Source organism: Triturus cristatus, chromosome 12, assembly GCF_964204655.1.
Source record: "Triturus cristatus chromosome 12, aTriCri1.1, whole genome shotgun sequence".
Classification (NCBI taxonomy): Eukaryota; Metazoa; Chordata; class Amphibia; order Caudata; family Salamandridae; genus Triturus; species Triturus cristatus.
This window is the reverse complement of record NC_140595.1, coordinates 44748765-44775729: the sequence shown is the minus strand read 5'-3', so window position 1 is coordinate 44775729 and position 26965 is coordinate 44748765. Positions and strand designations below refer to the sequence as shown.

Genomic DNA, 26965 nt, shown 5'->3' with positions numbered 1-26965 from the left:
CATGCATGCCTGAAACTCTGCTGGCCATTGTGCCATAAGAGATATGACGTGACCAGTCTTTGGAGTAGCTTCTCTTCCATTACATCTGATGTTAAGGACCCGACAACAGAAAGTGACCTACCACATGTGTTTCCAAACACTGGGTCATGTCAATATTGCAGGTCATGTTTTAAGATGGACGTATTTTACTCCCTACTTTGGAAGTCACGAGTAAAAAAAGGAGATTGAGATTCGTCGTAGGATTATTTAGGGGTGAAAAAAATAAACGATATTTTAATATTGAGCCTGGGGCGTTTACCCAATGTAGCCCTTGCGTTCTTCGCGGTCTGAAATCCATGTACATGAAAGGTGTAGCAACATAAAGATTCTCTTCAGATAAGGCAGCAACAAAAGTAGAGAGCCTTTTTGTGGAAGGTCACAGCTGACCATACTACTAAGAATGTTTGTATGGAGGCTTAGCGGTTCTGAGTCTCGGTTAATCTCTACATTTTGCTTGTTTAAACTATATATCTTGATTAAAGCGAGTTGAACATGCTAGTAAGCTGCGTATATGGTTTGCGGTGATGTCAATCCGTTGCTAATATCTACCGCCTTTTGCCTTCGTTAATAAGGAAAACATCACAACAGTATTTTTTTCATGTTTGATCTTGTTATAGGATCACGTGATATGTACAATTCTGTCATATACTGTTTAAGTTCAGAAAACAATCCTTTTCTCAAGAGAAATCAATAAGCCTGGACCATAGGTGTGTGCTGGAGAGTGCTCAATATGACACTGACTCACAGCCCACACTGCCCTTCATTTTGATACAACTCTAGATTCTTTACTTCTGTTCTCTGGTTTGGAAGCACGCATGGCATTGGAAAGAGAAGCAGAAAGGCCTTCTGCCAGAAAAAAAAAACTTTACTGGTGTGCAAGATCTCCAAAGGAACAGAATGAACCCCAAACATTATCTGGCTTCAGAGTTGCACACTGAAGAATTGTTCAAGCTTTGTTTCCAGTATTGCAACTTGTTTCTGTTTGTGTGCAACTTCTGTCTTCAACAAGGCCTTAATGGTTACAAATTCAATGCTTGCACTTGTTTTCTAACTTAGTGCTCGAAAAAATAACGAATAAAATGTTGGTCTGCTTATGTCACGGATTTGGCACCCAGAGAAGGCGGTGATATATCCATGGAAGCAACCCAGCCTGATCAAGGTAGAGACTTCAGGGCAGAGATACTGAGATTGAGAGGCAGAGTTTGACAGAACCTTGCAGTGCCAGGAAGCCGAAGAAGAGGATATAAAATGGTACTTTTTCAGTTTGATTGTTCCATGATAATTAACATAACAGATCTTCCGTCTTCTACCATGCAATTACAAAGTAAAGGACATACAGCAACAAAAAACTTTTCTTTTTCAAACATTCCATATTCCCATGTGTTTTGTGTAAATAGCATTGTCCTGATAAAGGCCCAGGTAACGGGTCTTGCATATAAGCTGAAACATATGCGAATGTTTATATGGTAGTAATGTTTGGCACAACATCATGCAACAGGAAAAGAAGAATATTAAATTGAGGTACTCACGCAGCTTACATTTGAGTTTATTTATTTTACCACTCCCATTTTTATTTAACTTGGACATTTATTTTAGTCACTGGGAGAGATCGATTGATTTATATTTCAGTGACTTAATATGCATGGCCCTTTTTTTGCAAAGTCTTTCCATAAAAACATTTTTTGGTACATAACTTTTATTTCCACTGACAAAATACCACATATTAAACTAACATTTGGATTCAAAGTTCTTCCCTCTTAGCTGCTTCCTTGTGATTCAAGTCCACCCACTGATCAAGGTAGGGCCAAGCTGAAACTCCTTACCTGCCTCTAATTCATTTGTATTGTTCTTCATTAATTAGCCACATTACTTAACAAACCTCATTTTTTTTTGCATATCCTTTTTTGGTTAGATGAGGATTTGGTTTACGAATGGCATAGTCCCTTTACATAGGGAGTTTGAGACACACTTTGCAGGTTCAGGATACACATTGCAGTGTGTGATACACCTTGAACGCTATTAACAGATCTAGCCCCTTGGGTGGGTGCCTCATAATTGCCCTGGTGGCAAAAAAACTGCACGAGGCATTGGTAAGCCAACTCACCTTTTTTACTTCCATGGAATTGACATAAAGAAATTAAAAGTGCATAAGTACGTCCTACGCGGAATCTTCACCACCAGTGCACATCTCCTCCTGTAAGCCATCGGAACTGGTGAACCCAACTCCGCACAGCACCTACCATGAATCAGCTGTGCACAGTATGTCCCCAGTAGTCCTCAGATCTAGTGCACACTGCAGTGCAGAGTGTCTCACAACAGCCCCTCTGTATCAGTGCACACTGCAGTGCTCAGCTCCACCCAAATCTCCCTGTACCAGTGCAACTTGGAGCATACAGCACCTACCATGTAATGCATTCTAATGCATTCCCATGGGCAGCCTGTTCCAGTGCACACACTCCTGCCACTAGACATTGGTTGCAGTGTAGCAGGCAATGCAGAATACCTCTCCAGAAGCCATTTCTGGCAGTGCGACCTGCAATGCACGGTGATGCTCATCAGCCAATGGTTCTTATGCACCTCGCAGTGCATGACGCCTCGCAAAGAGCGCTCTTTAGATGTACACCCTGTGAGTGCGCCCTGCAGTGCACTGTACCTCCCATAGGACTCCCATTAATAGGTCACATGGAGATTGCCCCAAGAGCTTACCTGATCGTAGCTGCTTGATCCTCCCCTTGCTTGCGGCGGGGTCCACTGGCAGGAAGTCTTTGAACCAGGTGATCTCTGGGTCGGGGTTGCCGCTAGCGGCACACAGCATGGTGGCAGTCTTCGTGCGCTCCACCACCTTCAGCTGCGGGCCCATGTCAATGTTTGGGAAGCCTGATGGCAACTGGTCCTCTGCAAAAAATACAACCCCAGATTGATACACAGTGAAGAGGAGATATGTGGGTGGGGAGGGTTGGAAGGGATGGTCAAGCAGTGGGTTGGAGAATAAGACATTTAAAACATAGATGAGGAAATGAAGGAGCTCAGGATGAAAGGGACATGCAGCCTTTGAGGGCTTGGGGTAGTCTAAAAAAGGTGGACTGGTTGCCATACAAACCCCAGCACATACAATAAATACATGTTGAGGACATGAGGAAAGATGGGTGTAATGTGAAGAATGGAATGGCAGCAGCATGTGGGACTTTGAAAGATGAAGTCACCATGCACCTCAAGTCCTAAGCGCTCTTCAGCTAACCACCAACAAGAACTGTGCCACCTTGAGGAGAGGGTGGAAACTCCTCTGTGTTTACCAAAGCAGTGCACAGCCCCTTCTGCGCATGAGCACCTTTCTGTAGGCATGGGGCCTCTCCAATTCCGTTGCACAAGAAGCGCACCCACCTCAGTGCCCACCATGAGCCAGATGTGGGGGCAGTGGGTGGGTGTTGGCAATAAGGGACTCCAGAAGTAGCAGAGCAGGAACCTTGTTAAAGGTAGCCCCATCCCCCCTCTGATGGGAACGGCTTCGCAAGGAAGGAGAGAGGCGGCCAGGTTTTCATGCAAACATATTGTTCCACGTTAGGCCGATCTGCATAGGGCTGGTCTTCTCTGCCAAGGGCACAGGTGAGCTCACAAATTCTGAGACTGCTGCACTGATATCGTAGGTTTACCCTTAATGGCTGATAAATGTCAGTTCAAGCGCTTTCCACGTATTCTTTACTTCGTGCAAACATATTCCTGAGATCTTTATGGCCACTTTGAGGTTCTTTAAAACAACTAGCACCTAGTGAGCAATGTCTGGCACCAGATGAGTGTAGCTCTGGTAGTGTGTGCACAGATTTTATCTGGAGGTGAAACACTATGATGAGTGGAGCAAATGGTGGTCCTGGAAACTTTTCTAACAAAAGTAGGTCTTGATGCAAAGTTAATATGTGGGACACACCTTAAGTGAAGAAGAGGTGGAGGTAGGCATTAAAAAGCATTGGAGTAGAAACATATATTGATTTAACCACTAAAAGCAGAGTCGGCCAGATGATGCCACTGTAAGGAGATAAAATCATGTGGCAGAAGAAGGAATGATTGGAGAATTAGGGCAGGGACATGGAGTCAGTGAGTATCAACCAAAACGTACCGCATGAGCGATAGTTTGAAATGCCTGAATCTCTCTGAACCACTGATAATTTCTTTGGGTGCATTCCATTCCACTGTTTCGGAGCTCATTTGTGCCATTGCAGATAGGTACTCATCATACACAAATCATTCTTCACCCCACCCTGAAAGAGAGGGTGCAAACCCAACTACTAGGCTACCTCCCGTCCTAACTGAAACCAACAATTCCAGATGTGGTTGGTCCTTGTCGGCTTCATTCACGAGTACAGCTTAAGTCGTGATGGAACATTGTGTCTGGACCCATGTCTGGGAGCACCTTTACCATTTAAAAGGGGAAAAAATACAAAAAATACTTCAATCAATCTGAGAGAGAGACCGAATGGGACGACATACTTAACTTGTCTCTAACGAAACCCACATTTGTGACTGTTCTACTATTGCACCCCCGTTGCTACTTCTGCGTGTGCTGCATCTGCTTGGATCCCACCCTGCAACGATCTTGCCTGTGTACACTACCACGACTACTATTTCCTCATGTCCCATCAGCATGGACCCTACAGCAACTGTTTTGCTTTTACACTCTGACCGCGTATGTTACACATATAGCTTCGGGCAGTGCTTGAAATGGAAAAATAGAAGTGCAGGTGCTCTGTACCAGAGTACCTGCTTGTTTCTGAGAAGTGCCGGTACTCTCCAGTTAAAAGTATTACATCACTCTTGAGAAGTGCCGGTACTCAGTACCGGAGAGTACCAGCCCATTTAAAGCAATGGCTTCGGGGATGACGACACTGATCGCGTTGCATCTGGTCTGGGCTGTTGATGTTCATATTGCATCTTGGTACCTCAAATATTTACTGGATTGCCACAGAGCATTCATTCCCATCAGGGCGCTTCACTGCCTTGTCACCCTGTCCTCCCGCCTGGCTAGATCCCTCACTGTGGCGCAGTCCAATGGTACACTCGGGTAACATCCGAGCCAATCTTGCACTGCTGAACTTGTTCTTCTAATGTGTCCCTGGTGCATCATCAAGGGTCATATACTATGTACTTGGGTCTATAGATTGCACCCTCTCCCCTCGCTTTGCTCCTGCAGTCTTCCCTGCCTTTCAAGGCTTCCGTCTCCCACGGATGCCCCGGCCGCTGATCACCCTTCACTAGCTTCATCTTTAATGACTCTTTCCCCGGCTACTCCCATTCCTCTTTGGGGGTATCACTAGAGCGCCGCACCCATTCAATCGTGGCCTAGGACTACTTTGGCTAATCCGGGTGTTTATCGCTCACCTCTTGAGAGTGATATGGGAGGCAAGGGATTCCTGCAGTCTGGACATTTTATGGGACACGGGACCAAGTGCTCACTTGCTCCTTCCTCATGCAAAGAGACCGATAATGTACTTCTCACTTTATTATGCATGACGCTGGTAAAAGGCCTCCATCGTTTATTTCAGTTTCTGAATCTCATAACCCACTGCTATGACATAGCACCCCTTGATAATTGAACTGGTTACGCACTGTTGTGATGTCAAAGTCCTTCGAGGGCAGTCTGACAAGGCCTTCCTGAGCGCCTGTCAGCGCAGTGCCGCTGGTCTGCTGACAAGCCAAGCAGCAGGTGGGGGAAGGAAGGCAGGGGAGATCCTGAGAGTTGGTCAAGGATGGCAGGTAAGTTTTTTTTTTTAAACCTTTGGGATAGAGATACATAACAGAGGCCACGTTATTTATGTCTCCCTTCCCCCATGATTCCACTGCCAGTGCGTAATGGCACTCGGAACCCCTCGGTGAAAAATACCCCCGTTAGAAACTGTTACCCATCTATGATTCTAGATGTTAGGTTTGGGTCTCGCTAAGAGCCACTAGCGTGAAAACCAGATTCTAAACCTGGTAATTGACTGCTACGACATAGCAACATGTTGTTAATGAATGTTCTTACCCATGTTGAAACATCATAAAGGAATTCCAGGCTGCTCTGGCAAGGCTCTCGCAGAGCCTGTCAGCGCTGGGCTGGAAAGCATGGAGCACAGCTTCTGAAATCAAATTTAAACAAGCATTGGCATAGCCAATAGGTCTCGCCTTTGGGACCTTATATGTGTTTAGCCATGCAACAATTGCATAACTAAATACTTATAAGGTCCCAAAAGCGAGACCTATTGGCAATGCCAAGCGGCCGCGAAAGTGAAAGCGATAACATCAAAGCAGCCGTGCGGCTGCGAAAGTGAAAGTAATCGCGGTCAAGCGCAGCGCGCGCGCCCGCGCCCATGCACTGTAGCTCTAGGCTGGCCTGGTAGCACTTTTTGGAGTCCTCACAAAATGTCTCGCCAGACCAGCGCATGCGCTGGGTCAGGCGAGACCTAAAAAGGCACAGCGAGTGGAGGTGGAGGGTAAAAGGAGGCCATTTCGTTTTTTTTACATGTGGGGCAGGGAGGAGAGGCCATATTATGATTGGCTCCACCATTATTCCTCTGCCTCGACCCAGCAGTTATAAGTAGGGGCAAAAGATTTAGGGGGCCATACGCAGCATAAAGTTAGAGAAGGCTAACTGAGTTACGGAGAGGTTTTCCACCTCGAGGATCTGATTGACATCTCAGTCTCATTGTCTATTTGATGCGACTCATAACCGTGAGGTGTAAAAAAAAACATCCCAGTAACTCACAGTTAACCATCTATAATTCTATATATTCGATGCACAATCATAATTAATTGCTCGCCGATTACTTATCTGAAGCAAGGTTTGCTTTGTTGCAAGTTTTTCTTTGTTTGTCAGCTGGGCGAGCAGACAGAAAACATTAGTAGTCCATCTTTCCTACAACCAACAGAGCTCTACTATGCCATTACTTGACGATCCCCGGACTCCCATAAGCACTCTCCATTTTCGACTTAACAGTAGATGTTATTCAGCCCGGCTACCATATATTTGTTTTGTTGGGGAGTTTTATATAGCGCAAACTCGACTCGAAGGTATCAGAGCGCTATACATGAGCACCAGCTGTACTACAGATGGACACATTCATTGTGTTAGGCACGGGGCGATTAAGTGATTTGCCCAGAATCACAGGATGTTGAGCATCCCTGCTGAGACTCGGACCCGGTTCCGCAGCTTCGAGGTCGACCGATCTAGCCGTTACGCCACATCCTCTGGAGTCATAATTGGCTGTAAGCAACAGATCGTGGCACATACCTCAGCTTCATAGCTGTGTACCTGGCCACAACCTGCCGCCTCAACAGCACATGGCCACCTTCTCTTCTAAATTCACTTCAGAGCAGCTGGAAACAAATGGGCTTCAACATAGCACACCGACAGGTGCACATATTTCAAAGCTATGTGTTTAGCTAATGATGCCACTCAATAGAACCATCTGAACGGTGAGGCGAAGGATAACCGTGCACACCTGTGGAATGAGATAAATGGCAAAGACCCTTGGCACATTCACCCGTAGGAAAGAAAGACTATAAAACCCTGACAGGATTGAACACAATTTATTCTTCTTGTTACTAAATAGGAAGAGCTTCTTAGTGATACACGGACAGACTGATCCTAGGTAGGACTAGCCAAGCCCAAATACACAGGACTGACGGATCCTAGGTAGGACTAGCGAAGCCCAAATACACTGGACTGACTGATCCTAGGTAGGACTAGCCAAACCCAAACACACAGGACTGATGGATCCTAGGTAGGACTAGCGAAGCCCAAATACACAGGACTGATGGATCCTAGGTAGGACTAGCCAAGCCCAAATACACAGGACTGACGGATCCTAGGTAGGACTAGCCAAGCCCAAATACACAGGACTGACGGATCCTAGGTAGGACTAGCCAAGCCCAAATACACAGGACTGACGGATCCTAGGTAGGACTAGCGAAGCCCAAATACACTGGACTGACTGATCCTAGGTAGGACTAGCCAAACCCAAACACACAGGACTGATGGATCCTAGGTAGGACTAGCCAAGCCCAAATACACAGGACTGATGGATCCTAGGTAGGACTAGCCAAGCCCAAATACACAGGACTGACGGATCCTAGGTAGGACTAGCCAAACCCAAACACACAGGACTGATGGATCCTAGGTAGGACTAGCCAAGCCCAAATACACAGGACTGATGGATCCTAGGTAGGACTAGCCAAGCCCAAATACACAGGACTGACGGATCCTAGGTAGGACTAGCCAAACCCAAATACACCGGACTGACTGATCCTGGGTAGGACTAGCCAAGCCCAAATACACCAGACAGACTGATCCTAGGTAGGACTAGCCAAGCCCAAATACACCGGACTGACTGATCCTAGGTAGGACTAGCCAAACCCAAATACACAGGACTGATGGATCCTAGGTAGGACTAGCCAAGCCCAAATACACAGGACTGATGGATCCTAGGTAGGACTAGCCAAGCTCAAATACACAGGACTGACGGATCCTAGGTAGGACTAGCTAAACCCAAATACACCAGACAGACTGATCCTTGATAGGACTAGCCAAACCCAAATACACCGGACTGACTGATCCTGGGTAGGACTAGCCAAGCCCAAATACACCAGACAGACTAATCCTAGGTAGGACTAGCCAAGCCCAAATACACCGGACTGACTGATCCTAGGTAGGACTAGCCAAACCCAAATACACAGGACTGATGGATCCTAGGTAGGACTAGCCAAGCCCAAATACACAGGACTGACGGATCCTAGGTAGGACTAGCCAAGCCCAAATACACAGGACTGACGGATCCTAGGTAGGACTAGCTAAACCCAAATACACCAGACAGACTGATCCTAGGTAGGACTAGCCAAGCCCAAATACACCGGACTGACGGATCCTAGGTAGGACTAGCTAAAATCCAAATACGCCGGACTGACTGATCCTAGGTAGGACTAACCAAACCCGATAACACCAGATCATCCAGACTCTCTTGAGAGTGCTGCGGTGACATAGTTGGTAGATAAACACTATCTAAAGAAAGATAAAGTGACAAAGCGCTTTGGGAGAGACCGGGAGGGCCGACATTGACTTAGGAGAGAAGAGAGAAAGACTAACTGCAAATGACAAGAGGAGAGAGGGGCTGGCTGGCAGAGACTGGGGAAAAGGATTGTAGGATACCTTGACTGGGGATCAGAGATGGCAGATAGTGACTGTCGGTGAACTCAGTGCTGTCCAAACACAGGGGCACGTTGGGCCCTGGGGAGCATAGGGACGACGGTGCAGACCAGAATTTAACACACATTTTTCATTGAACATTTGTATTCCTGTGAGTGGTTGTGGAGGCAGGGCCCAGTGCGCACTGCTTTGCCAGGGGCCTATAATGCTGTTAAGACGGCCCTGGGTGGGCTACCCGACGCTTGCAGGGGCATAACAAGCGTCAGGCCCATCGGTTATTCAAAGGTCAGTCCCACCTCCTCAGGTCTAATCTATGAGCAGTAGCCGGTCACCAGCTTCTGCAGCCTCATTGGTTACCGATGACATCATGTATGACTCTTGAGTCTGCTCTGCCACGTGCGCCCACCTGCCTGCATCGGGCTTCCCTTTTTAATTCAGTAACCGAGGAGTGTGCATGTGGGTGGGTGCATCACAGGAGTCTGCATACATTACCAGGGTACCTAATTAGGAACAAATGTTAATGTTCCATCGCAATGCCTAGTATTCCTCGGTGTTTAATTAAAAGAACGGTGGTGTGGGACGCGGCTGGTGCGCAGCCACCCGGCGAAGAAGACCTGCGTCCGGCACACGACTAGAAGCACGGAATCTGAAGATTATTTTTTAGGGCTGGCCCTAAGATTTTCAGTACACAATTATGTGAAGACACACTTTATAGAAACAAAAGATATGCAAAAAAATATAATTCTTGTATTGTGGAACACATAAGAGACAAGTGATAAGGTGAAAAAATGAAGGTCTGCGGCAGTATAAAACAAGCATTGGCATAGCAAATAGGTCTCGCCTTTGGGACCTTATAGGTGTTTAGCCATGCAACAGTTGCATAACTAAATACTAATAAGGTCCCAAAAGCGAGACCTATTGGCTATGCCAAGCGACCGTGCGGCGGCGAAAGTGATCGCGATTGCGATCAAACATCTAAGCGGCCGCGAAAGTGAAAGTAAATCGCGGTAAAGCGCGGCGCGCGCCCGCGCACATGTACTGTAGCTCTAGGCTGGCCTGGTAGCACTTTTTGGAGCCCTCCCAATAAGTCTCGCCAGACCAGCGCATGCGCTGGGACAGGCAAGACCTAAACAGGGTGGTTTTCTGTACACCATAAGTGTTGACAAAAGAATTGAATGGGCGATCACTCAATGGACTTTTGAGATGCGAAATAGTCTATCGTGGATTGCAAGAACAGCCCTCCATGGAGGTGGAATGGTGCATCGATTAGCCAATAGAACGAGTTGAGAGAAATACCCCCCTGAGTGAAGTCCACGCCCACTAATTCTAAAGAACCGATAACAAAAGGCCTGTTGTGAAGCCACACAAAGCCGCCAGACTAGTTAAGGCTAGGATTTAAAAAGGACAGATATTCGAACAGTCTTTTATTCTGTCTATATGACCTTAAAACAGAATTATTTGAGGGAAACAAATCAGTAACAGTGGGACGCCAATATTTTCTTGCCTTGTTTCTGAAATGATTATTATAAACCCTGCACGCTACCAATAAACGGATACTACATTTCGTATCTGTGTCTGATTGCAGACAGTGCATGGGTAACAGCACTTTTAGGAAAACCTCAGAAGGCAATGCTAGGCAGTTTATCTGTATGTGCTGGAAGAGGGTCTTAGAAATTAGATGCAACACCGTACACCTCTCTGTATGGTGTTTTTAAACAACAGAATATTAAAATACAAAATCGTGTTCCTCGTACAAAGGAATGTATTTTTCTGTCACTTGCGGGACGAATGATTACAAAAATAGCATAGAGTGTGGCAACCCATAAGTACTAATATTTGAGGATTCTTAAGTCATGGAGGGAAGTTTCACACTTTTGCTTTAAACCACTCAAAACAGGTTTTTGAGGTCCTTTGGTGCCGGAAACTACCAGTTAATTTGTGGGGCATGAAGGGTGGTGGAGATGCTGTTTTTCAGCTGTGTATGATTCTTCTTATCTCAATCTGTGTCTGAAATTGTGATTTTATTTTGGCAAGGACAGCACCAGTCACAAGTCGAACACATGAATTGGGCCCTTTGAATACGCTTCCTTTTTTTTTTTTAAGTTTTCAACCTCGTGAACATCTAACTTGTGACTCCAATGGATCTGACAGATTTTGCAAGCTGCTCTGAAAATAAAATCTAAGGACAAAAAGCAGGAGGAGGGAGGGCTTGATAGATGAGCTGGGATACAGGAAAGGGCGAGAATTTGCGAAAAATCTGGGACAGAGGGGGAGAGAGTGGTCACCTGAAGGGCTTCACTGCTGGACACAAGATGGACCCTACCCTAGATTCTGCCCGCAGGAGCCAGGCATGTGCCAAGTCCACAGATTTTCAAGTACACCAGCCAGCTTTAGATTTGGGAGTGGCAGTGTTGTACTCTATAATTCAGTTAGACATTCACAACAAATCTTACTGTTGTCTGGGAGGGTTGGTTAAGGCTAGGATGTCTCAGTCCTGGGAACGGACCACAAGCAGCCGCTTTTCTTCAGGTCATGGGCACAATCACTGCAAAGTTTGAGTGCGTCACTGCCACCGGCAATGGCAATGAGACGGCGCCAGGGTGCAATTTAAAGATCACAAAATTTGTGGGCAGGCTTCCTGGATTGCAGTATGACTTGGTTTTGTGCCACACTGCTTAGTACCTTGGACACTGCCCGAAAGGCTAGATGGTGGGTAGTGTGCAGGATACTGCCACCAGCAGGCTCGTGCCACACTGCCTGGTTTGGTCATATGGTCCATTGCCCTTACCCACACCCACCCGGCCAACAACTGGATGAGCCATCAGGCTCGAAGAGCGTTTTGTGTTTATGGGAAGAAGACGAAACAAGATGGCACCGGTACCTCGGAGGACGCTGAGCTTGGCGCTGACGGAGATCTCGCCATGGGGGTTCTGGGCCACGCACTCGTACAGGTTCTCGTCTCGTGGTGTCCGCAGGGGCTGTATTCTTAAGACTGCACCAGCGCTCTCATCGAACTCAATGGTCTGAAAAAGAGAGGGGAAGATTGTGCAAGGGAAGAAACAAGATGGCGCAAATAAAGAGGGAGGGAAGAAAGTATACAGGGGAAAGAAAGACAAAGGACGAGGGCAAGAGAGAGGACAAAAAGGGAGAAGGCAGTTGTGTGGTGGGGAAAGGAGACAGGTCAATATGGCAGAGAGAAAGAGTGAGTTTGGGAACAAAGGAAGGTAATAGTGGAATATAGAGGAAAGGGGGGGCGCAGGGGGAGATGGAGAAAAGTTATATACAAAGAGGAGATGAAGAAAGCATGGTGGAGAAAGATATAAGGGGAGAAAGACAGGAAAGGAATGACAGGAGGAGGTGGTTAGGAAAATTAAAATGGAGGTGAGGGAGCAAGCCAGAGAGAAAATGGAAAAAAACAAAAGAGTTAAAGAAGAAAGGGAGAGAGGAAAGAAAAGGATGAGGAAGACAAGAATATAGAGACGAAAATGATAAAGCAGGAGCATGGGAGAGAAAGAAGGAGAAAGAAAAGGAATGAGGGGGGAAGGTGACCGGAAATGAGGAAGCAAGGAAAAGGAGAGATGGTGAGAATATGGAAATGAAGGGGGAGACAGTGCCAAGTAAGCAGCAGATAAGGAGAGGGAGAGTATAAGAGATGGAGATCGAGTGGAAGAGGAGAAAGTGAGAGAAAAAGATGTGGAAAGAACGACAGAGGGAAGGCAGAGAGCGAGAGAGAAACCAGGATTGAAAGAGAGAAAAGGCGAAGGGAAGAGGGAACGTGTAAAGCAGAGGAAGGTGGGACGGGGACACAAATATAGGAGAGGGGAAAGTAAAGGTACAAGAAATGGGATAAAGTGAGGAAGACAGGAGTATGTGAGGAAACCATAAAACGCACAGATTAAATATCACTCCAGTGATGTTACATTCACCCCCCACACACACAAAGAAAAGATTATAACAGCCTTACCCATCCCAAATCTAAACATTAATTGTACTGTATACCAGCAGATCTGTGCCACAAAGAGTACTTGTTCACCAACTCCACCCCGTGTAGCAGTGTTAATGCCATCCTCCCAGGAAGGCTTTCCAGCCCACACCTTCTTGTGCCCCCCCCCCCCAACCTCGGTCTCTTAGAATGCTCTCTTGCCACTCACTCGCCGCCAGAGCCCCCCCCCCCCCCCTTGGTGCAGGACAGTCTTTGCTTTGCCATCCATGGCTCTCTCTCTCCCATGCCACCAGCACTGCCCCCTTCTGATCCTTGCCACCCTCTCCTTTACCCCTCAGTCTCTTCTCTGTCACTGCATCATTTCCTGGCTTGTCGCCGCCAGTTTCGGCCCTGTCCCTCTCTCACCATCTGTTCTCCAACTTCTCCCTCCCGGTCCATGGCAGACTTTCCCCTGCCACCTGCTCCCCACTTCTGCAGTGCCCACTGCCTCTCTTTCCCTGCCACATCCTGCTTTGCGACCCACTGCTGGAATGTGGCCTACACCATCCTCGTTGTCTCAGAACGGTCCGCCCGCCACACACAATCTGTGTCCCACACTTCCCTCCCTTCCACTGGCACCAACTCCTGGTGGTGGCCCACCCACCATCCACCTCCCGTTTCCGCACCCTTTTCTATCGCCAGCTCCCTTTCTGCGTTGTTTTCTCCCTCACCAGGGATGTACTGCCTGTGACGCACCATACTCCTGCCCTTGCCACCTGTACCCTGTCTCGTGTGTCCCTTTCTCGTGGTGCTCTCTGCCCCTTGCCACAGTATCCTGGCATTTGCCTCAACTTCTACCAGCTGGGTTTACATTCTCTCTCTCAAAGCCCACATTTTCAACACTGGGGCCAAGCGCTACGTGCCATTCAGGCACTAGAGGCCCGAAGTAACAAGCATTTGCAATACAATAGGAATCGCATTTACGAGAGTTTGAGCTATTGGCATTGTTTTATTTGTTGTTTTTAAAAACAGATACATAAAAGGCAGCGTAATTTACAATGCCAATAGTCTAAACTCTCCCAAATGCGAGACCTATTGCATTGCAAATGCGTTTGTGCTATAATTTTTTTTAAAGCATTGCAGGAGAGCATGTCAGGCAGGGTAAAGCTATTTTAGAAAATAGTGCTTGGAGGCTGTAATTAAAGCCTACCGAGTAACAACACACGTTACAGCGGGTGTCGCCATGGGAGGTTACAAAATGAGACAAGACGGTAAGGAGGGACTACTAAGCCAATTGACCAATGAAAAGCCAGTTTACAGTGGACAATGACACAAGCCATTGGAAAATATGGGCGGAGCTTCAAGTCCCTACATGAATACAGCATGTCTCGCAGAGCAGCGCATGCGCTGCCCGGGCTCGACCTAAAAAGGTTGCATCACAAGGCAGTTGCTGGTTTTGCACAGCGACTGCTTCCGACCCACCCTCAGCTTTGTGCTTTAAGTGATGTAGAAATCAGTCGCAGCGCAACCCCGCCCCATAAGCACTGACTGCTCCCCCCAGGAGGATTCAGAGGGAACATGTCCCCCAAGCAGCTTTCTTCCCCATTGCAAACCGGTACCAGCGGCCTTCACAGGTCTGTAAGAAGCCAATGGCTGCCACGCTGATACATTGTATTGTGAATCAGAAGGGGGAGGGCATGATCCTTTCTGTCCCCCCCTCCCCAACTCCGCCATCTCCCCTCCCACCCAATTAGAAAACAGTCATTGAGTGAACTTTGCACGTTGGCAAGACATCTCTGACTCACAAAGTGCTTTATGCACACTGCAGCTGGCTGTTTTGCGGGCACCAAGCCTGTAATTTTGCGATTTGCAGGTTTTGTGACCGTAAAACAGCTTTATACATCAGTACATCAGGCACCGAACTATATGGGCTGCTCGTTTGTTTTTACTTTGTAGTTACTGACAGCAGGTGATAATGCGGTCATTGAAAGAGCCCATTACCCAATACTCAGTTCGAGGTGCAGCGATGGATAATAAACTGTTTACTACACAGCCGGGGTGGTGTCACAACTCCGAGCCTTGTAAAGCAGAGTTTCCAAGTGATGCTCCGAAGAGGGTTGTTTAGGCGCTTGGGCTCCGTTTGGAAAGTGAACCGGTAGGAAGCAGCTGAGCTGAAGTGCAGACTCTTGCAGCCAACCACAGGAGTTTACTGGCTGGTACGGAAGCTCTGCAGGCCGCCTTCAAAACTCAGCCCTTGGAGGGAGGGAAGCTGGCGCTAACCAGGGACAGAGGGTGGCACCCAGGTGGATTCTGAAGATGTAAGTAAAACATATACCCGGAGCTGCCAGGGGACGTGGCCAGGCAAAGGATCTGCGTGGAACCGAAGCTGTGTAGGAAATGTGATAAACATAAGAAGCAATTGTACCAGGACCACCACAACCGAGGGCAGAACGGAGGTCTTGCTGGAACCATAGCAGAGATAATAAGGAGGTGTCTGCTTTTTTGCAGCCGAAACATCACAGGAAGAGACCTCAGTCCTTGCAACAGTCCAGAGTCCACTAGAAGAGATCACTTTTGTTCCACTATGGATGGCTCAAAAGAAACCTGCAGGAACATGCCCTCTCTCCAGATGTCCAAGGGACCATTCTGCGGTCCGCCAAGCCAAGGAAACACGTAGGAACCCCAAAAAGAGCCAGTAGCAAGCAGGGTCCAGCAGCAGCTTACAACAAGGGATCCCCTGTCCTTTCCCTTGAGACCAGACCAGATTCTTCCCAGAGAAAGATACATTTGTCAGGGAGAGTCGACAACAGTGTGGCGAAAGGACCCAGGTCCTCGCAGTGGGTGACTGTCCACTCTTGTCCCATACAAGAGGGCTGGGATTCTCAAGTTTTGCAGGGTTCACTCACCCGGTGTCACAAGCAGAGGGGGTGATATGTCTGAAGTGGTTCGTAGAAATCAGATCTGCACTGCTGTCTCCTCTGAACTCGACATTAACTGCTGCTCAAATGTGAGGGGCAGAAGCTGATTGCCACTTTACTCAAGAAATATGACATAAAGCAGGCAAAAAAACAGGTGAGGAGGTGGAGATGACAAAATAAAATTGTCTCGGGGAGAATTTTATAATGGCCAAACACCCTATTTGAATTTATGGTTTCTGGCTGTCTGATCGCTTAGTGAGTTTGTATTCTGCGCAGGTCAATACCTCAGAAAAAGTGTAAGGCTGGAGCACCGAGCCAGGAACAGCTTTTCAAGAGCCCCCCAGTTTGACAAATGGAGCAGACCACTGCTGACAGGACTCCGAGAAGCGGCTTTTAGTGAAACAGTGGGTGACCGGTGGGAGCAGAATGGGGATGAAAAACCAGGACGACAGTGCATGAATGTATCTACCCCAGAACAAGAGCAGCGAGGACCACCTGCCAAAAAGGGGTCTCCATGGTTGATTTCCTCTTCTTTTACAACCAAACCACCTGTAAGTGCTCTTACACCACTTCAGTCCTCGAGTGAGTAGCCTCTCTACACCCTCTCCGTACCATCAGCTCTCACATGCCACCATTTTCACAAGATGGAGTCTTGTACATGCCATCCTCACAGTGAGCGTTCTCGCACCATCCCTTCCTCTGAATCTAGCGGACTTTCGCATTGCCCCATCAGCGCTCTCACGTCACTTACCTCAAACCTCTGCGAGTTGACTTTCCGGCCCTTCTTGTTCCAGGTCACCTGTGGCTTCGGGTCCCCAGTCGCTTGGCACACAAAAGATGCAACCCCACCTGAAACGCCAATCTGGTCTACTGGCTTTTTGATGAATTCCGGGGCCCCTTAAAAAAAATAATTATAAAGATCAGATACATCTAGAATCACCCTTGTGTTGGAATTTCTACTACAGACAAAAAATAGTAAAAAGTAGTCCATCCAACAACCAGACATTCATTGTTTTACATGCACAACACGGTCAAAGCAACATAAATTATAAACAAATACATTAAAATGTCCCCTAAAATAAAGTACTTCTGATGTAAAAGTACAATTCCAATAAAACAGTTTAAGATATGAGATGGAACACCGAATTAAAATGCCATTTTTATATTTACGGTGAGATACGGAAGAAATTACTAATTGTATATTAGAGGAGGACGCAGTCCTTCGATTGTGTAGCCATTTTTCTTCGAAAGGGGGTAGTAGCTAGCAATAAAGGACGACTTTACACAATTCTGATGTTTGTGATAAAACAGAGGCGCACCAGCTAATCAGAATGTGTGTCTCAGCTTTTTCTGCCGCTAATATTCTATTGTTATGTATGGCTGTCAGAGAACCTCTATCATATATTTCAGTTTCTGAAAGTCATAACTCATTGCTATGAAATCACAAAAGTGGATAACAGAACTAGTTATTAACTGTTGTGATACCATAAAGACCTTACAGACCAGGTGACTGGGCTTACTGAGAGCCTGTCAGCGCAGCTCTGCTTGTCTGCTTTCTAGTTCAAAATAGTTTATTGACTTTTATGGTACAAATCAAAAGACCATACAAAAAGAGCATTGGAAAGGTACAGAAGGGCTTTAAACCATTAAAATGCAGAATATTATGAGGAATGTAGCTGTAAAGAGATAAAACCATCAGATACCGTAATTAAAAAGAAAACTGAAAACAAATAAGAACAAAGCAAAATAGAGCTACTAAATTACAATGCAAACATATAACATTTTTGCATCTTGACCTATAAATTAATAATAGCACATCTTATAAATATAATGCAATATAAACATCAATCTGTTTCCAAAATAGATAAGTAGAAGTATTATGAACAAAACCCATAACAGTTGAATTAGCTCCTTGTCTTGTACAAATTATCCGGGACCACCATGCATGGATTGCTAATAAAAAAGCATTTTTCCAGTTTTTGGTACTTGATTTCATAACAGAAGTTGGAGGGGGAAATGTTATGCAAATCTGACATAATTGTAGATAATTAAATAGATTTACAAATTAGTCAGTCAAAAGACAGATTATAAATATTTTCTTAATGATATCCCAGACCTCTTCCCAAAAATGTGAAACAATAGGACAATCATACAAAACACGCCTTAGTTAGCAGGTATTCAGAATACAACGCTGACAATGTGTAGAATCTAAAAGTTTTGAAGTATATCATTTTAAAGGAGTCCATAAACAATCAAACAAAATAAATGAGTTGGTTTTATATAAAGTGACAGGTAGCCAACCTGAGATATTTATCATCCATATTTTCCTCCATGTATCCAGGGAAACAGTTATGTCAACTTAACTGTTCCGAAAAGTATAAAGAAAATTAAGATTATTCTCATAAAAATGTTTCAATTTTTCAAAAACTTTGAAACGGCATGCAGGGATGCAACCAGTGTTTGGATGTAATATTCTAAAGCAGAGGTGACAATCTCATATAAATTGTTTGGAAGGAACTAAGAAGGGAATTACACAAAATATCATGTTTATAACTATCAGGGGAAGGTAAAAGAAATTGTTGCAATTCAGCAAAAGTTCAAAATGTTATTATAAAAGATATCTTAAGTAATAAATACCTCCTTTAATCGACGATAGCCAAAATGTTGTGGTACGATTTTGCTTAATTAATGGGTTATACCACAACAGTTTCAAGGTATTTGAAATACGAGATTGAATAAGAGAGTCAAAATCTTTCAAATTAAGTTTATGGATGTAGGACTGGTAGGCAATTTTAGTAACATGTTAGAATTGGACATAGTTATTGATGCAAATAAAGGAAAGGGTGAGACCTATCCTTATTCAATAAGAAGCCACGTGGGTGACTTAAATAAGTCTCTATGACTACAACCATAAAGAACCTTGTATTAAAAAAGTTTTATATTTAAGAATATCGGGTAAATCAAAACCCCATTAATCTTTGCAAGCTTTAAGTTGTTACAGCTTAAACAAGGTGTTTTGTTAGCCTTAAATAAGTTTAAATATGAGTTTATCAATATTTTTATAAAACTGAAGAGGTAATTAGTTGGAAGCACAGATAAACAGTAATAAAATAAATGTGGTGCAATAACTATTTTGATTGATTCAATTTTTCCCTACCAAGATGACTATATGGAATACCAAATGGGAAATTTATCTTTAATGTAATTGAGAATGTGGTCACAATTCAAAGTAAGTAATTGTTTAACAGAGTGTAAGAATAGAATACCTAAATATTCAGGTTTTTGTTTTTGCCAAATTGTATCATTCGTGTTAAGCATGTCTTGGGTACAGTGAACATTCAAAGGGAAACAATCTGTTTTTATTAGTGTTTAATGTGTATCCTGAAACTTGGGAGAAGCTTTGTTTTAAATTGAGCAGAGGGGGAATAGAGGAGTCAGGATTACTAATATACAGAAGAACATAATCTGCATACGCTGAGGTTTTAATGGTGATGTTAATAGTAAGACCTTAGGTTTTATTAGAATTAGAAGGTAGTGGTTCGATAGCAGGTAAAAAAAAAAAGCAACAGTGATAAGGAGCATCCTTGTGTAGTGCCTCTAAAAAGTTGAAAAGTACTGGAGAATTGGCCATTAATGTATCTTGGGAACGCATCACTGCACTCTAGAAATGCCATCTTGACCTGAATGTAGTATTGTGTGTCCCTCCCCCCAATGTACCAATGAGCACTGGACCACCAAAGGTCTCGACTGACCAATGATTTCTGTACGTACCAAAAAGCTCTATGTACCATTGTGCCCAACTTCCAAACCCAACCTACCCACAATGCACCAACAAGTCAAAGATGCAACACTGTATGAATGCCTCAACAGCCTGGACCCCCACAACAGGTTCATGATGTAACAATGTGTTTCTGGCAACTATACACTTAGAATGCAACACCGTAACCTAGCACAACAATGTAACTTGAGCACCACAGTGTGTATGTAAACAAGCATCGGCAATGCCAAAAGGGCTGACCGTGGCAAGCATCCAGTGTTTTATTATTCTGCAAACAAATGAAACGTAAATCAAAAGTTTAAAAGTCCAAAAAGCCCAGCTGTGTTTCCCTAGTACAACAATGTGACCCAAATACAGGTATGAACTCACCAGGGAACCAGCAATGCACCCACATCCCATGCATCTGGGCCAGATCGACAAATATGCTCGGTCCCAAAGTATTGGTGTCTTAATGAAACAAGGTGCCCTAAGCTCAACTCAGGAGGTCTAAACAGGGCATCCTTCGTATAAAAAAAGAATGAGTGTAAAATTTCACTATTCAGAATGTGGGGCCCGATTCACAGAACTAACTTAAGACAAAATCCTAAACTTACTACTTTTGGTATTCACAGAAGTTAGGATTTTGTCTTAAGTCTGTCTTAAGACAAAATCCTAACTTCTATGAATACCAAAAGTAGTAAGTTTAGGATTTTGTCTTAAATTAGTTCTGTGAATCGGCCCCGTGGATTTCACTCCAGACCAACTTCTTACTCCCAAATCAACTTCTTAAAGGCTACACAATGGCATTCTTAGCTTCATCTGGGCGAGTTTAAAATAAAACTCCGCATGGCTCCAAATGGGAGGGGGATGCATTTCGCCTGCTGGCTTCAACTGCGGACACTTGGAATGTCATCCAAAAAGTATCCTCCGGAACTTCACCTGGCGAAATTAAAAATGTAATCTGAATGGTTTTATGTAGGGAGGCAGTTCAAGTTCATGAGGTATTCTGCATTGCGTCATCTGGGGGAATTCAACGTGATCTCTCTAGCGCTTCATGTGTAGAATTTATAAGGTAATGTGTAGCGCTTCACCTGAGGAAATTTAAACTGTAATCTGCGCGGGTGCATCTGTGGGATTTACATTGTAATCAGCATAGCTGCACCTGGGGGAATTTAAGAAATAATCTGTCTTGGTTCATGAGGGAATGTATGATAAAATCTGCAGCGCTTCATCTGGGGGAGTTTAGAATTTAATCCGAAGATCTTCAGATGGGGAAGCGTAATCCTTTTAGCTTGATCTGCTGTAATTTGTCATATGTATATTGCTTTATCTGGAGTAATTCATTATGTAATGTTCAAAGTGTCAACTAAGGGAAATGAAATGTAATATGCACAATGCATTTGAGGGGCACTTTACAACACAGTCTGCATACCATTAACTGGGGATATGTATGTGTTTATAGTATCTGTATTGTTTCTTCGGGACACTATAGGGTTATCGCTATAGTTGTATTCAAGGGAACGTATATTCTGATATGGGGGTCTTCGTGGCGGGGCTTGGCCATCTCATCCGCATAGCTTTGTCTTGGAGATGGCACCTGGCTGGTTCTTCCTCCCTGATTACACATCCTTTACTGCACACCCTGCTCCAAAACTGCGGCTGGGAAGTCACCCAGCACTTCAGCCGAGGATGTGATTAACACTGCAGTCTTAAAATGATGACACAGGTAAATCTATTCCTGTGCTGGAGTTGAACAGTGATGGAGCAGTGCACCCTGGGCTCATCAGGGCAGCCCGGAGTGAGCGGGGTACCTAAGGTCACTCCATGAATCTGCAGAGTGCCCGGTCAGTCTGCAGGGAACCAGGTGAGGCTGTAGGGTGCTCAGTGAGTGTGCTGGGCGATGGGTAATCCTGCCAAGCATGGCGATTCCACAGTGCATCCTGTGCAGCTACAAGGCACCCGTGTATCCAATGGCATCTGGTGAATCTGCAGACATCCGCTGGATCTGAAGGGCACCCATGTTTCTAATGGCACCTGGTGAATCCGCAGATATCCTCTGGGTGTACAAGGCCCCCGTGTATCGAGGGAGTCTAGTGAATCTGTGTTGTCTGGGGAATCCTCAGGCAGTTGCCGAATCTGCAGGGCACCCAGTAAATCTGACGGACATCTGGTGAATACCAAAGATGTCCAGTGCAACCGCAGGGCAGTCAGTGAACCTGCAGCTGAGTTTTTCAATTTTCTTTAGCAGTACTGTGGCCAACGCGGCCATCTTACTCGCTAATGTAACTACTAAATTGTGCCTCCTCTAATGCGTAAAGCCTCACTTTTATGCTCCAATAATAAGCAAAGATTTTCAAGTAGCTTGTTCAGCGTCGAAACGTTTACATTTTTTAAATAGGTAGCTAATTGGCTATCTGTAGGAGTAGTTTTGCCACTTGAAGAATTGGCTGGATTCGCATACAACCACTAGGTGGTGGAATAATGCACAGCATGTGAACCCACGCAACATTCAAGTTCCGAAACCTACAAATTTGACATATGAACATATGTGCATTATCATTTATGTTCAACGGGTTCCGGGGAACCTCTTGTTGCCAGTCTTTGATTCACAGACTTAGATTTTTCTTTTAAATAAATTCACTCAAGACTTCTAGAGAATCTACAAGTCATGTCTCCACATGGCATCTGGCGAATCTATAGGCACCTGGTGAATCTACAGGATCAACCTGCTTAGCACCTATATACCAGCAAGGAGTCTGGTGAGCCTGTTGTCCATCTGACAAACCCGCAGAGTACCCAGTAATTCTCCAAGATGTCCGGAAATAAGCAGGGCATCCAGTAAATCTTCTTGCCCCTCAGTGAATCTTGAAGAACCCCAGTGAATCTATAAGAGAGCCAGAGAATCCACAGGGTGTCGGGTGAATCCATAGAATGAAACCGCACAGTTTATGTATCACTCAGTAATTTGGTCTGCTGAGCCCCCAGAGCATCAGGAGAACCACAAGGTGTCTGGCGAATCTGCGATGTGTCCTGTGAATCTACAGGGTGTCCAGTGAATCTCCTGGGTGTTTATATAATCTTCAGGGCACCCAATCAATCTGCGAGGCAACGGGTGAACGTGCAGGGTCGCTGGCGAACCCACGTGATGCCTGTGATTCCATGTTAGTAATCTCCCCCCTCCAACCCCCCCCCCCCCCCCACACACACACACACCTTTTCCTCCCGTCCTCCCTGTGACATTAAACCTCTTCAGTTGGACAAGGCTGAGATTACTCTCAAGGACGCAGGCTGGGCCTTCCAGGAAATATGATCCGGCACAGCCTGAGACTGATGGGTCGTCATAGTAACAGAACACGTCACTCAGGATACAGGCCTGGAGAAGAGAGGGCCAGGGGGCGGGGGGAGGGATGGAGAGATGACGGAGGGGATGGAGGAAGAAAAGAATGAGGGCAGTGAGGGATACGGGAAGAAATGGGGAACTAGAGAAGGAGGAATGATGCAGAACGATGAGGGAGTGCACAGATGTAGGGGGATAATGGAGGGAATGAAGAGAAACAAACGAGGGCTTTGGTAAACTGGGAGAGGATGGCAGAGCAGGAGAAGTAGAAAAGAAGTAGAGAAGAGCTAGACAGAGGGCACGAGAGGCGGGAAAACAGACGAGATACAGAGGGGAAGTGGAAGAGACGAAGGGTGGGTATTGGGGAAGTAGAGACAAAAACATTAAAAGAAGGTGTGATTAGAGAGGGGGAAGAACAAATAAAAGAACGGGTCACAAAATACAGGCCAAGGAAAAAGAAACAGAGGCCGGGAAGGAGATGATGGTGCAGAGCGGTAGAAGAGAGTTTGCCGAAAGTGGAAACGGTGGGATGATGAGGAGGGAGAGAACAAAGAAGAAAGGGAGGTGGATGTGTGGAGAAGCAAAAGAAGGGAGCAGAAAACGGGATGAGAGAAGAGAGGGACAAGAAGAGGAACGAATGTGAGGGTGATGGGTAAGGAGAGGAGAATGACAAATGAAAAACGGAAATTAAAAAAGAGACGGGAACTGGGTGCGAGGGAGTGGGAGAAAAGGGAGAAGAAACGGACTGGGAGGAGGGCACAACGAGAGTGGGGGGCAGCGAGTGAAGAAGCGAGAGTGACGGGAGCAAAGACGGGGGGCACTGAGGCTGTGGATAGGAGGGCAGGGCAGAAATGAAGGAGAAGCCCAGTGCAGGACACCGCTCGTGAAATACTGATCTAAGCACAGGACGAGACAACAGACAGATCACCCCCTCACAGAAGAAGCTGTGCACATACCACAGGCTCAGGCCAAGTTTCAAAGACACCTAAAAGTCTCTCGGTACACGGCCAGGCAGGACACCGACCGCCATACACGAGGTACAAGGTTACAGGGGCAGAAACATCACACAGGAAACAGCAGTAACTCCTACATCGCGGATACACTCTTTACTGGCGCAAACTCCAGTCACCAACACTTGAACATGCACAACACTCAAAACACACCATCACACCACTGAAGAGAGCAGGAGACACGGAGGCATACAAGGAAAACAAGCTGCAACCCAGCCCGTGAGGGCCCCAGATACAGACACCTAGGAATATGCAACACTGGAGACACCTAGATGAAGCCAAGTCCTTCAACATCTGCTCACACAGTGAAGGCCACTCAGACACCTAGCAAAATGCAACACTGGAGACACCTAGAGGGAACAAAGTCCTGCAACATCTGCTCACACAGTGAAGAAGGCCAGACAGACACCTGCCAAAATGCAACACTGGAGACAGCGAGAGGGGACCAAGTCCTGCAACATCTGCTCACACAGTGAAGAAGGCCACACAGACACCTAGCAAAATGCAACACTGAAGACAGCGAGAGGGAACCAAGTCCTGCAACATCTGCTCACACAGTGAAGAAGGCCAAACAGACACCTAGCAAAATACAACACTGCAGACACCTAGAGGGAACCAATTCCTGCAACATCTGCTCACACAGTGAAGAAGGCCAAACAGACACCTAGCAAAATGCAACACTGGAGACAGCGAGAGGGAAGCCAAGCACTGCAACATCTGCTCACACAGTGAAGAAGGCCAGACAGACACCTAGCAAAATGCAACACTGGAGACACCTAGAGGGAACCAAGTCCTGCAACATCTGCTCACACAGTGAAGAAGGCCAGACAGACACCTAGCAAAATGCAACACTGGAGACACCAAGAGGGAACCAATTCCTGCAACATCTGCTCACACAGTGAAGAAGGCCAAACAGACACCTAGCAAAATGCAACACTGGAGACAGCGAGAGGGAAGCCAAGTCCTGCAACATCTGCTCACACAGTGAAGAAGGCCAGACAGACACCTAGCAAAATGCAACACTGGAGACACCTAGAGGGAACCAATTCCTGCAACATCTGCTCACACAGTGAAGAAGGCCAAACAGACACCTAGCAAAATGCAACACTGGAGACAGCGAGAGGGAAGCCAAGTCCTGCAACATCTGCTCACACAGTGAAGAAGGTCACACAGACACCTAGCAAAATGCAACACTGGAGACACCTAGAGGGAACCAAGTCCTGCAACATCTGCTCACACAGTGAAGAAGGCCAAACAGACACCTAGCAAAATGCAACACTGGAGACAGCAAGAGAGAAGCCAAGCACCGCAACATCTGGTCACACAGTGAAGAAGGCCAGACAGAGGCAAGCAGGAATCCAGTACACCCTGGTCCGCGACCACAAGTAGGGAGGGGGTGGACACATGCTGGCCAGGACAGACCTGGAAAGGAGAGAAAAGAAGCTAGAGAGAGAGGCCTGATGGGTAGACCCACTGCACGGGCAATGTGCAAGGTGAGGCCTGCTAACTTATATACCGAGATAAATAAATTATCCGGGAAGGAAAGACCAACATGAACACAGGATCCAAGTTCCACTGAAAAAAGAAACACATACCTTTTTGTTTTTTTTTTAAAAAGCAGTGGAAAACGTGTCAGTTTGTCACCATCAGAGGCGTAAGAATCTGCGTAAAGGTTTGGCAACATTTTGCAGTATGCAAGTTTTAAAAAATTGAAAAACGAAGTCACGACTGTAAATGTTGCTGCTAAGACGAGAAAGGCAGAAAAATCTAAGGGCAGGGTGATCAGAGGGACGAGGAAGAGAAGCGGGAGACAAACAACAAAAGACAAGGGGAAAAGGACAGCTCGGGGCAAGAGAGGCATAATATTAAGCATGACATGTAGTGGCCGTAAGTAAGACAGCATAAGACTTCAGAGCCTTCCATCTCACTTGCACACAGCTGGACAGCCTTATTGCAGCTTGACCAAACACAAACTTTCAGAGCAGAAGCTTCACAACATTCCAGTATACATCACAATACCACAACATTCCATGCTGCCTCTCCACTCTCACTGCAATCCACAACCTTCCCTTTGATAGACCCTGTGCACTACCAATGTCACCATCTTCTTCCTTTTAAAAATATCAACCACAATAATAAACCCACATAAAAGTTTCACCTGAATCTCAACCGATTAGTCCCAAGTTCACCCTTTACTGCATCCATGCATCATTACGGTCTTAATCGCTCCTTCGTTACTCGTTCACGTGCAGAGGTATTTTTATATTCCGTTATATTCCATTCAAAACTAAGGTTTGGCTGTCTTTAGACGGGGCATTCTATCTTCCTGAACTTTCATTTGCAAAGGTGTGAACCTCTCTTTGCCCTTCATCAAAGAATAAAAGGTGATTTTCCTGCAACACAATTAACTGCATCTCAATGCCCTTTTCAGCCTCTTGAACAGTTGTGCTAGTATCAGACAGCCATTACTACAAGTGTCTTAATCAGTCTGTTTGCCCTTTCAGAACAGCCATCATCTTGTGGATGGTAAAGAGACACACTCTAATGCCAGATCTAATTACTAGATAAGTATACCAGCATCTTTCTCCAAACATGTTGTAAGCCATTATCCAAGGTTATCAGATGATTCCACTTCACAGTGGACTCAATGCTCCAATCCGAAACTTTTCTTTTACAAAATATTTCACATGGTACATTAGTCTGATTGGTTTATAAGAGGGGAATAACAACAACACTGACAGAATGCATTAGGTGGGAAATGTCAATGCCTGATGGTATGCTTCTATTCTAAAGTTATCACTCAAACGTCACTG

The 26965-nt window shown here is 45.7% G+C and overlaps 1 protein-coding gene across 7 annotated transcripts in view; it reads right to left on the bottom strand.

Moving 5' to 3' along the window:
• The window catches only part of PTPRS (protein tyrosine phosphatase receptor type S), a 455981-nt gene that overhangs the window by 147484 nt on the left and 281532 nt on the right, over positions 1–26965 (bottom strand). For all 7 annotated transcript variants that reach the window (XM_085637322.1, XM_085637321.1, XM_085637326.1 and 4 more), the window contains exons 3-5: positions 16800–16945; positions 12090–12231; positions 2746–2934 (exon numbers count right to left, since the gene is read on the bottom strand). In XM_085637322.1, coding sequence (XP_085493448.1) covers positions 2746–2934; positions 12090–12231; positions 16800–16945 — 477 coding nt within the window. The remainder of the gene's footprint in view (positions 1–2745; positions 2935–12089; positions 12232–16799; positions 16946–26965) is intronic.